Raw genomic sequence first — 13,089 nt, 5'->3', positions numbered from 1 at the left:
GGGAAAGTAAAAGAACTCTGAGAACCTGCTTCTAGGAAGCAAAGCTTACTCAACACTAATTCAAAAGAATGTAACGCCTTTCTTAACCACTACACAGTGAGTGAGTAAAAAATAATGTACTACAAGTGAAGCAAAATTAATGCCTAAACAAATAGGTATCACGTATAGGCTACATACCACCTGAAGAGATTATTGAAACTTTCAAGTTCCATCAGTCCAGTAAAAGGCAGCCTGCTATCAAGGAGGAACTCTTACCTAAATTCGGAGATTAAGTTCTTTGAGAAGGTCTCAGGGCAGCCACTGCCAGGAAACTGCATGAGCCGTTCAGTAAAAGAAAAGCACTAACTTACTATAGAGCTGCTCTTTTATCTTACCCCTAGTATATAAACCTACCCTATTTTACATGTAAGAAACAGATACACTTCGCTATTTTCAATCCATTTCACCCTCCACACTTCTGCAAAGTGAGGATCAGCAGCAAGGGACAAACCATTTCTGACATATCCCCAGCTCCTGTATATCGTATTAGTATTACTCATTACTGAACCTAACTAATATCCCATGCTATCTGAGGTTCCCAGTTTCCATCACACACATTCTGTATTACTAAGCCCTACTTGAAAGCTGTTTGTTAACTTCAGCCTTTCAGGTTTCAAGTACAACACAGCTGTACACACAATTTCCCACTATCATTTCAGTTTAATTCTTCCCATCTTAAATGAACTCCAAATTCTGATCTATTTCAGGGCCTCTCTTGTATTCTGAGTCACAGAAGACAAAAATCACTGTGGTTTGAATACTGTTATAATACTGGCTCACGATGCAGCAATTTAAATTTCAGAATCCTTGGATATCATAAAAATCAAGAATAAAAAGTTATGGTTAACACTTTTCACTAGACAGAACAACAGAACCAGATCTTAATTACCTTTCAGCATTTATTATTCTGGACGACTGGCTGATTAAATAGAGCATGTTGTAATACAACTCAAATAGTTACTATAGTAACTCTGTCCATGACTGTATTCACAGCGGGGGAAAAAATAAAAATAAAAAGATACGTTCACAGTCAAAGGCTGCTGTGCAGTTGCAGGGTATTCAATCTCCACAATACATGACAGCCAGAAGTATAACTGATCAATGTTACATTGTTCACATTTGCAATTTTAAAAGCACTGCAAAAAAAGTAGTGATTAAAAGTTTAATTTCTTAGCCCAGACTGCAGCATGCTAATATATGCTATACAGATTGGTAGGACTTCTACACTGTAATAGCTCACATATATTAACTCAATGTATTTTAAAATACACCGGAACTATTCCTAAAATAACCTCACAGGAAATTAAAAGGATCAAGAAAAGAGTTTAAAAAGGGATGCTCAATATACATTGTACATATACTGCCAGCAAAAGTCGACTGGCTAAGTTTAGTTTATGGATTTTCTTTGAGATTATGAATGGGTGTCAAGCTCCACCTAAATACAGTTCCTTCTGTAATAGTAGTTTTGCATTTAGCCTTCCTGCAGAAACGTATGAAGCCACGCAAAAATTTTGGATGTACAGAAATATGAACAAGCCCAAAAAGTCAGCGGAATTTTTAAGCAAAATGGTGAAGTTAACCGACAGTGACAGAACATTAAAGACACCCTTTTTTTTTAAAAAATGGTGCCCAGTAAAACAGTGCTCTTTTTTTACAGAAGGTAAAGGCTCAAAAAGCCATAATGCACAGTTAACATGTTAAAAGAGCACAACTAACGTAATGCAAGGTTATCTTTCCCAAACGTGGACTGCAAGATCTTACAATCCAGGGGGTTCAGATTCAGAAACCAGAAAAATCCAGTCACTCTGGTTTTCTTCTAGGCAACAAACACAGACCCCTGCTTCTCACTTAAAGAGCTGATAACACCCCACAGAGGTAGCAGGGTATTGTCATCCTTGAGTTCCTCAAGTGTTATGCAAATGTTCTCATTTTCATTAAGGCACTACTTTGGACTGTTCAAAAATAACTACATTACATCTTTAACGCACCCTCTATTATACATTTGGATTTAAACAGATTTTCTTTGGACATGCTCTCACAGCCAATTATATTCATTAATTTTTCAGTGAAGACCTACCTTTGAGGGGTCTATCAGCCCAATTTAAATAGTTGCTCAGTGATTTAAGAGGCCTCACACTGCTCACAAGTAATAAACTCCCAGTTTCTATTCAAGAATCACTCAGCAAGGGGAGCACATTATCAGATTTCTATTCCTTCTACATTTTTTTTTTTGGCAACATCTGCTTTCTATCCAAGAGAGTGAGTGCTCTGTCAAATGCAGTTACCTGGGTAAATGCAGCTTGAAGCTAGTCCTCCTAATTCCCAATTAGGCCTAAGCCAATGATCCATCTTGCCCTGTATTCCAGCTGACAGTGACTGCAGGAAAATCCTTACCAACCATCACAGGGTCTCTCCAGTAACTCAACACATTTTTGGGTTTTGTTGGTTTTATTACTGTGCAGAAAGGCTTGGCTTCAATACAATATTCCACAAACATGTCGGACCCAAGAACCAAGTCCACTGAAGGAGAGAAAAAACCCCACAACAAACACACGCCGCCACCACCCCCCCACACACACCCGACAGTGCTGTAAGTTTCAGAGAATAATATAAACATTAGGATCTTGGACACCCTGAATCTGACATTTGTGCTTTTCAACTCAGATGTTCAGGTGTCTTCCTATCCAGAAATGAGGGCATCACCACCAACCAACTTCAAGGTTTTAGTGACACACTTTTCCTAGGCAGGAGTTAAAAATGGGACATCCTGATACTAGTTTTAATGCTTAGAAGACATAGTAAAAGGTGGACTCCCTTGAAGTTGTGTGGAACCGTGTATCCTCCTATGCCTTCCTTGTACATTACTAACTTTATGTAAGTCATTTTTGCTAATATCAAGTTTAATTAGCACATTAAAGCAAAATAGTCTAAGAAAGTAAGGATGCAGACTATCTGTGAAGACTCAGTCACCACATATTCCTTGAGTAGCTTCTAGCACATTAAAAAAAACAAGACAAATTCAGTCTCTATTTTGGTTTTATTGTGTGTCTAATAAATTTTATTGAACACACCTTCAACAACACCAAAACACTTTGCAAGAATTACTCCTTAATACTGGTTTAAGTTAGCTTTAATGGATCACACAGGCTAAGTGCAACGTTAAAGAATATAGATTGAGCTACAGATGCATTTGAGTGTAAAACAATTTAAAGAGCTCACAAAAAATTTAAGATAAGTGAATTTGAGGTTTGGTGCTTCTTTTTAAGCATACAATTCTGTGATGTGCTCAAGAAAAGAAACTGTAGCATTTTACCTTTGGAGAACAAATACACTATGTTTTGACACAAAATATTTGGTACTTGGACATACTGATAACCAAACAGGGGAGGGGACTGTGCTAATTAAAACTAGTGTCCTTTCCTAATGTAACAAAACAGATTAGCTTTCAATAATTAGTTAAAGTGCTTTCTCATCTTCCCCAGAGAAGAACACTATGATGACCACAAACCTCACATTATTTGTTCTAGTGGACAACTGTTCCACCATAAAGACTTGATTTCAAATTTTTTTCTGCTTATCACAGGGACATACATACAAAAGGAAGTACATATTTCGGGTTAATAGGACATTTAAATAGTTCATTTATTAGGGGAAAAAAAATACTGACTGCACTCTGCAGCAATACTGTTCAAGGGTTCTTTTCTTTCCTGTGGGAAACAGGCAGTTCAACAGGTTGTACAGATAGGCTGATTAAGCAAAGCATATGTATTACAGACATTTACTCAACACTAAAGCTGAACATAGAGCTTTACCATTTTACCAGTTCAAGCAACACAAAAAGCTGCACAGACTTAATTTAAGTTTATTAGGTATAGATTTAAAGTGAAAAAGAAAATGCAGCTGAGCCCCCAGATAAATTCACACATAGAAGTGCTATCCTCCAGATTTAACTGGAGCCGACCCTAGGATATCATTATCTCTTACTCATCAGCAGGACACTGATGGAGGTTGACACACCTGCAGTTCTTCTCATGGAACAGTTTATGTGCAAGCTTATTCATTTGCTTTAGACAGGCAGCTTGGTTACCCCAAACTGCCTAAGCAAGCTGATTAAGCTACTTAGTTAAAATGCTTACAAGTTCTGAACCCTCCTCTAACACAAGGGTTCAGGCAGTGACTTACTCACAGCAAGGTAATAGCATGTGACAGCAGAGTTGTTAAACAGTACAGCCATGGGCAAAACAAACACCTGCCCTACAGCAACAGAGTTTACACTGGAATCTGCACCCCTTGAATTAAGATCCATTAACTGCCTCCAAGTTTATTTGTAGATCAGTTTTCAGAAAACAAAAATGTTTTTATACTGTTCATCAGACCACAGTGAAGTTTGTTTATTATATTTAAGAGCATCCAACATGTAAAATATATTATCTGGTTAAAAGCATGTAATTTTCAACTTTGTACTGACATCTCATGTCCTTTATACAGTCCTTATAAAATAGAAATGAAATTACTTACTGGTTGCATAGCTCTGGCTGTCTAACTAAATTCTGAATGAATTCGTTCAGTCCTGCTCTTCTCTGCTTAATAAAATCTGGGAAAAAAAGAAAAAGGTAAGATAGATTTATTAGAATGATCAGTCAGCTTGCAAAAAGTACTTCATTTTCAAATGGAGGGGGTTTGTAGGACTTAAACAGCAGTTAAAAAAAAAAAAAAAAAGAGTGGTTCATGACTGGTTCGGTAAAAAGATTGGTTCTACATGTGAAAAATCACAAATTCAACACATTCAAGTGAGGTGAAAGAACACATTTCAGTTTTTCTGCAACACTACTAGGAAATGCATAGAGCCAGTTGGATAAGAACTGTACTGAAGTGCTTTGAGAACAGCGGGTAAGCACACTGGGCTAACCTGTGCAGCCTTCGTCGTGTGGGTGAGCCCTTCAGGACCCGATTCTGCTCACAACCCACAAACCACAGGGAAAACCTGACATCAGCTGCACGAATCAAGTTTTCACAAGAACAGTCCCACCAAGCAGCACATTTCCATAATGTATGTATGGCAGTGGGAAAGTTGCACAGCTCATCCCGCCAGCAGGTGCTCAGATGTAACCATTAAAGGTAACTAAACAAAATGCTTTATTTTCTGTCTTGGACATCTCTAATGTCAAAAAAGTAATCCTCCCTCACCCAAAGGTTAAGATACATAACTTTCCTTTAGCAATATGGAAAGATACACAAGGGATTTTAAACTCTTAACATGAAATAAAGTGTAAAACACGATAATCTTATCTTTCATTATTCCTATCAACAATTTGTATGGAAAGACTCTTTTATTCATGTGTTAACTGTTAAGGTGACTGTCATATATAGATTGCTGACCACTGTTAAAATTTTAAATTAAAATTCCATTTCAATTAAGAGCTGTATTGTAAATATTAAGGAAAAAGGTTCATATTGTTTCAGGGATATAATCCCTCAATCCTTGTTTGGGTATTTAATAATCCCAAATTACTGACATCAAACAGGAAGCTAAATTTGCATAAAGATGTTATGGGAGTCAACAACATCAGCAGTTTCAGTATGGTGGATGTATTGTTCCATCAGCCACTCTAAGGCTACAGAGCTACCCACGTTGTTGAAGATACAACACCTCTATCATGTCAGCTCAAATGTATTGTCATTTTCTAGTTTTGTATTCTGACTGGTTTCAATGATTTCCCTCTGTCCTACTTCTGACATTAAACCCAGATTAATTCTGAAATAACCTATGTGACAACAAAAATGAAGCATCTGGATGACAGCGTATGTTACAACAGTATTTTTGGGAGACTTCAGGAAAAGGGATATGGAAGTTTCACTCTACTGCACTCCAAGGCAATAGTACAACGTTGCATACCCAAGCATGGACTGACAGAGGCAAAATACCTTTTCAACATTTGTAAAATATGCGACATTTCAGAAGCCAGCAAAAACACTACATCAAAGCTTTGCTAAAGAAGTGTTAAGATAATTACTTAAAAGAGCATCATGGCTCCATCTCCACCCTGCCTCCCAGCAAGAAACATCTTAAGAACTATCTAGTTTCTCATGCTTCAAGGATTTCAGCACAGTTCACAGAAATTTAAAACAAGTCGGAGGACTTTGTTTTACATACAAAGTTTTAATAAAGTTTTAGGTTGTTCCCCCCCATTTAAACTCCGGTTTCCTAAATGTGACTCCAAGAAATTCACCTGTACATTTGGCTGTACAACAGCCCACACTACCAGGCTCAGCCCGTTCTGAAAACCCCAAGGTCAGAGGAAAGGATAGAAACCAAGCCAAGAAATCCCTGTAGACACAATCTATGTAGAAGTTTTGGCAATCATTTACGTGTTCATCAAAAGCGGCCATCAGAGCTTGGATACTTGGATTTGATTATTTTAATAAAAAATAAAAAGGAGTTTTGTGTCAGGACCTAGACAATTAGCAGTAACTGCCAAAAATCTGTTTGAAAGAACTCTAAAAACCCAAAACAACAAATAGCAAGAGTTCAACACCTTTGAATCTATTTTTTCTTCAGCAAAGCAGAAAATTAAATGCCTGAAATAGGTTCAGGAGGATGCAAAACTACAAACTTGGTCTGACCACATTAGCAAGCCATGGGAGGACGGGAGGTTCCCAATGACCGTCAGGAACACCCTTAAGGAAAAATACCCTGAATGAAGGGTACAAACACACAGAGCAAAGGCTTGGCCTTCCCATTTGCCTTATTTATTCACTGGTGGTGCCACCTAGGTTAATTTAGTGCACTTTAGAAGTGATTTCTTATGAGCATTTTGATGTGGACAGAGGAAGCTTAATTGGGACCTATCACTGTTAACTGGATCACATCGTGTGAACATCAGACAGGATTCTCTAAGTGGAATAACAACAGGAGGAGGTTCATTTTCATCTAAGCTGTACAAGGAAGCACTTTTAGATATAGAGAGTTCAAAAGCATTCAGAGATAAATCTTTCAGTTTGTTTTTCAGACAGGGCAGGGGAAGTTACACAAATAAAGTAAAAATTTGCTAGGCTTATGTTTAGAAGAGTCTGGGTTTTGGCTTTTGCTTTTACAGAACAGAGATTACACCTTCAAAGTTCAGAAAGTGAATATAGGAGGGCTGGGAGAAGCTATAGCCTTCAGTGCAAGAGCGATACAGGGCCACTAAGCAACGCTTTGCTCACAATCACACGCAGAATACCTACCTACGCTAGTTCCTGTTCTTGAGTGGGGCATGACTAAACTCTGGTTTAGTCACTGTTTTGAGGACTGGTGTAAAGCTCATCTAAGATAACTTCTTGTAGGCTGGAATAGATCAATTTTCATCTAAAAAAACCTGACAAAATGAGTAACCAGATGATAACTTACCAGGATCAAAATTGTCTCCAAATATTCTTTTAGCTGGAATCTTCAGGTTCATGGTGGGAAATTGCTTCTTTAGCTGAAAACAAAACACATACAATTGGATTGTTCTTGGATATCAATAGAAACAATTGTTGGCTTTTTTGTTTTCTGATGAACAGTATAAACATCTGATTATTAGTAATTCTGCTCCTCTCTGCCATCTTCTCTACTCATACACTCGTAAAAAGAACATAAACAAACCCCAATCTGTACTCTGTTTGCACCACTCACACCCTTTTAAATTCAAAGGCCATATCAGTTTAGAAGGTTCTGAATTACTGCAGCTATCTTCTGCAATATTGCCAAAAGGATCTTCCACTTGCCCCCAAACATAGGTTAGAATTTCAGTGTTGGTTTTATTCTCCTGTTTATTTCCTTCCTCCATCAAGTCTCTCCCAGGTTTGTTTTTTTTCTTGCTTGCTTGCTTGCACAGAGGTGTATGCAAGAGGTTTCAGATGTGCTGGGGACACATGCCTCTGGGTTTTGACCAAATAACAGTCTTAAAGCTCTAGAAAACACAGGTTGTCTACCCCTAAGTCAAAATTGTAAATAGATGAACAGCCTGGTTTACAATGCTGCATTTGATAGTTTGATTATATTCTACACTTGGTAAACTGACCAGAAGATTACATACAACAGCACTGAATTTATATGTACTAAAAAAACCAAACCCTGACATTTGCCAAGCCTTGATTACATTTGCTTCATCTTCAAGAGCTCAGAGAAGCAATCTCACTCTCATTCTCTTTGGGAGAGTAGTTTTCTAATAGAGTAGCTGGCAATTCTCCTTTCCTTAGAAACATCAGTATCTCCTCCAGTTAGCAGCACAAGTTCTTCTTGGTGCACTATACAAATTATACAGAACAGAAACTGGACTCAGTGCCCTCCTGGTTATGCTTCTCCACGACCTCCACCCCTACACACGTTAGGAAGACCAGTGCTGAACAAGCTTCTGCAGAGCAAGAGAATGTGGCAAAGGGAACAGGATCACCAACACCCACCCTACAGGTATTGAAAAGGGGATACTTTGTTTCCACATCGCTTGCAAAAGATGCAGGCAAAACATAGCATGGTGCATCCAGGCTGACTTCAGCTCAGACCTTGTAAGACAACTCCAGGCTCACTGCCTCTATTTGTATACCACTGCCACATATAGATCCACGTACAGTGAAGCAGAAGGGACAAAAGCCTGACTACTTCCCACAGGAGCAACGGAGTGAAAATGGAAGCACAGATGAGCAGCTGGTAATCTTTTCTTATGGGCATCACAGAGGAATCATTTCTCTTTTTGTTAAAGCAAAAATTGTGGGTTCTAAACATGAAAAACTGAAGAAAATTAAGAGACACAGGACACATCGTAGACTGCACATTTGAGCCAGTAACTGCCCCACTTGCCCACTATGTAAAAGAGTCAAAATTCTCTTGTAGCAACAAACCCAGTAAACCCATACTTAGCTGATGAAAAGGCCTATTTCATTGGGACCACTGCCACACAATTTGGCTACGAAACTGCAGGTATGAACAGTTTATATTAAAAACCAAGGATTTGTTCACTGCTTTCAGTACTTCAAAGTAAACCACTTATTTAATAGATTCATTTAACTTGATGCTTAAAGTTTTGCAGTGATTTTTATCATCATGAACAAATGCACATTTCGGATGTTTTGACAAACAGTAAATTTGGAGGTTTCTCTCATTACACTATGATGCCAAGCAACAATTAAAAAAAAAAGTGACAAGTAAGCGGATTTTGAGTTTGAAATTCAAACCAATCAAAGTTTAAACAACCCACCCCGTCATTTTCTTTCAAGAAGCTCCTATGCTTATCGAATGTTGACTCAAACTTCCCAAGAGGGAATTAACTCAAACCGTAACACTGCAAACAAGTGCCACTTCTGGCATGATTTCATAACTTGCCCTTTGCTTACCGTATTGTACAGTTTATCAAACTCTGCATATCGCCTGAGGACAAACCACTCATTTCTGCCAACTGACACCAACACTTTGTAAACCTGTAGTAACAAAGATAAAGTTATTGGCAACAACAAAGTTGAATAAAACCTACCAGGTTTAGTCCTGTGGTGGAAATGAGGGCAGGGCGTTAAATGTAATGTGTAAGAATACTTGTTGAGCCATATATTTCTTATGGCTAAGTCACACAGACATCAACACAAATGATTAGAACTACTGGAAGAGTTCGGGATTTTATAAATTTATAACACCAGGTAAGCAAAAACTAACACCAAAGCTGATGTAATGGAGTTTCATAAATTAGTTCATACCCAACAAGAACACCTGGCCATCAGATAGCAGTCTATAAAAATTTGCTATGAAATCCATTAACGATTTGATAATCCATAACAAAGACTAATATTAAAGGAAGTAAAGCATTTAAACACTGAAGGTTGCCTTCATCAAAACAAAGGGAAAGCACATATGGTAGTTATAAAGATAACTGTTCCTTGCAACATCTTGCATACGTATCATAGTCAGGATCCTGGCAGATGACACTTGTTCAAGGAGGGGAAAACACTGCTGTGGCTGAAATACAGCACAGGTTAGATGACACACACAGCACTGGGATCAAGAGAGGCATAGCTGGAATCTGCTGCACAGCCTGGCCAATCAGATCTCATCACAGCAGAGGACTCCAGTAACCAAACAGGTTGTCAGTCCCTAGCTTCATAAATCTGGTTGATAGCTGAGCGTCCAGCAGGCTACTCCTGTGTCTTACGCAAGTTGAACTCAGTTCTCCACCTTCTTGTACTTACAGAAGGAACCTGGCTATTCCTCCTGGGGAGAAGATGGAGACAGCAAGAAATACGTTCAGAAGGCTGCTAATTCCTGATGCAGATAACATGACCAATGCCCTGGTTTCCTTTCTGTCCTGCAACAACAGCTTACCTCTCTAACTCCCACAGTGGAAATGGCAGCCACCACTGTCAGTTCCTTAGCCCGAGATGTGCATTCATGCTGTGTTAACTGCTCAAATAAGCTGCTCTCAGTCTCCCCCAGAGAACACAAGGGGCTAAACAGAAACATCCAGTAGGATGCTGATGAGAATCTTCTTCAAAAACTAGGTTCCCCTTTCACTGCTCAACAAGCATCAGTATAAAACATAGCTACACACCTTCTAGAGACTCCCTAGATTGGAAAGAGTAAAAGCTTTCACTGCAAAGACTTAAGTACTGTCCTCCTGAATGAGATGCCTAATTCAGCTATCTAGACAGCAATCAAGTACTGCAAATAATGTTCAAATACCAACATATTTACTCCCCGTGAGTTCATGGCAGACCAATGCTAACAAGCTTAAGAAGCAGTCCATGGACTTCTTAAATTAGCAGGACAAAATGCATAGACTTCAAAGTGCACAGGCAAGCATAACTTTAACTTGGGATGCAAGATGATACCCACTTCCTTGGCAATCTCAAAATCAGAACAGTTTTGTTCTCAGAGCAGCTAGGTGTAGAACAGTAACTCTGTCAACATTTTTTTACATGACTGAGCATAAAAGAGACATGAGGTCATCCAGTTCACAGCATTACCAAAGCTCTTGCATACCCAACAAAGGAGAATCTGCAAGTTCAACAGTTAGGGAAGCACTAAATGGTAAGAACACATATGATATCTACAAAGAATTTGGTGAAACCCAAAAAAGTACCATCTCTGGGCTGTATTACTACTCTCAGCTCCACCTATGTAATGACTTAGAGAGATGTGCAATGCCTGTTTCTAGAAAGGCAGGCGGGAAGGATCTAGCCTTACTTAGGTAATAATGTTTTTATATCCGATCACTCCTAAACTAAAACTAGTCTGAGAAAACTCCTAAAACTTAGATAAGGTGCATCCATGCCTTGTAACATGTGGATAAATAATACAAAGCTTTGACAAAGTAAAAAGGAAGAAAAACAAACAGAATTTCTGAAAACACCACCACAATCATCTCCGTTAAACTATCTTCCCAGATACAGACAGGAGAGGGTCCAGCTATTTCTGGATGTGATTGATTTCTTCACAAAAGAAGTCACTGAAATTAAAAGGCTTCAACTCTGTTTAGGTAGCTCCTGCTTCTGGATTAAACATTAAGCTTGTACAGAACAAAGGTAAGTAAAAAGGTAGGCTGTTTTCCAATTTCAGGAGAGCAAGCACTGAGAAAGTAAGGGAACTATTAAAGTGTCAACAACAGCCAAAAAAAAAATAAATCAAAACACAAACAAAAACACCCCAACTCCACAATTTCCATAAGGCTGGGGATCAGTATTATACATCACAGGTCTGAGACAATTTCCAGATTTAATCAGACAACAGCACCCTTGAAAGAGATTTCTTAATAAGCCTGTATATGATGGGAGTGAAGGGAAATGAGAACAGGTCAGAATAGAAAATTAAGCCTCAGACATCAAACAGTGCAGGGATAAAAGCCAATGCTATTTGGCAAGACAGGCAAAAGAACGGCCCACTATGCAGCAAGGGTGAAAGAGCAATTAATATAGCCTAGATATGATCCAAATCAAGCAAGGATTTTGCTCTTTTTATGAGGAAAGTGAATGTTGAATCTTCAGAAAAAAGCAGGACAGCAAACTAGAGTGGATGCACATAAGACCTAGTTACCACAAATTAAGTGGAAGCAAAAAGGAGCCACAACACCCAAAACCTTCAAACATGAGATGATTTGTCAAGAAAAAAAATACTGCAGTAAATACATCAGAAGTGTGCAGTATTTAAGAAAAACAAATATTTAATAAAAGGTTATGAAAATGCTCAGGAGGAATGAAGAGTTCACTTCCAAAGACAAAACTGAGAAGCTTGACTTACTTATCTCCCACACCCCTCCCTTGCCAAAAGCACCAAAAGCAGTACTGATGGCTCCAGCTACAACTGAGGAGACACAGTAAAATCACTGACAGGCACATGCTGGAATTCACTGTTCCTGCCATGAAGTTTAGTATGACCCTCACTTCTGTTATCACATCCTAAAATATATGTGATAATACTCAAAAGCTTGGTTGTGAAAAGCAGTTCTAGTCAAGCTGCTAATTATACCCTGATGTAGAAAGCAGAAGCTACCGAGACAAAGCATACCTCACCACACAGTGCAAGCTGGGTTCAATTCCTTTTTCCACCCCTCAAATCCCAATTTACCATGTTTCCTACTCTTGCTTGTAGCAAGAAGTCACACCCAAAGTACGTGCCTTTAAGCTGCTAAGGTTGTCACACGGTTCTTTAGGTAAAATGACCTGGAAATTACAACACCAGTATGTACCAAAAACATACCACACTGGCACATTTTAACAGCAGAACTGCCAGCACTGAGGCAGTCAATATGACAAACCTGTTGTGCTCAGGTTCAGACTTCCATGTAATTTTTCCTGCTCGTTTGAGTTTCACCTGCATGCAAAAGAGAGCTCAAAAGCTCTTTTGCTTGTTCGCTTTACCAGCACACTCCTTCCCCAAATTACATCGTGTAAAAATCAAACAGCATTATTCTTCTCTGAGGAAGGGAGGTGAAGAGGAAAGGCAGATACAAATCTCAAAACTAAATCTCTGGTTTGTTGCATTCTTCAGACAGCAGCTTAGTGTAAGGGTGTTTGCATTCCACATCTGAAGAGTGACTAATTCACTCA

The 13,089-nt window shown here is 38.7% G+C and overlaps 1 protein-coding gene across 1 annotated transcript in view; it reads right to left on the bottom strand.

Annotated features, from left to right (window-relative positions):
• LOC104402651 (serine/threonine-protein kinase Sgk3) overlaps positions 1 to 13,089 on the bottom strand; it is a 26,851-nt gene that overhangs the window by 12,845 nt on the left and 917 nt on the right. The window contains exons 2-4 of the mRNA XM_010010580.1: positions 9,394 to 9,477; positions 7,430 to 7,502; positions 4,558 to 4,633 (exon numbers count right to left, since the gene is read on the bottom strand). Of these exons, the coding sequence (XP_010008882.1) occupies positions 4,558 to 4,633; positions 7,430 to 7,502; positions 9,394 to 9,477 (233 nt within the window). The remainder of the gene's footprint in view (positions 1 to 4,557; positions 4,634 to 7,429; positions 7,503 to 9,393; positions 9,478 to 13,089) is intronic.

This window comes from Nestor notabilis, unplaced genomic scaffold, assembly GCF_000696875.1.
Source record: "Nestor notabilis isolate BGI_N333 unplaced genomic scaffold, ASM69687v1 scaffold32342, whole genome shotgun sequence".
Taxonomy (NCBI): Eukaryota; Metazoa; Chordata; class Aves; order Psittaciformes; family Psittacidae; genus Nestor; species Nestor notabilis.
This window is presented reverse-complemented; position numbering and strand designations above follow the sequence as displayed.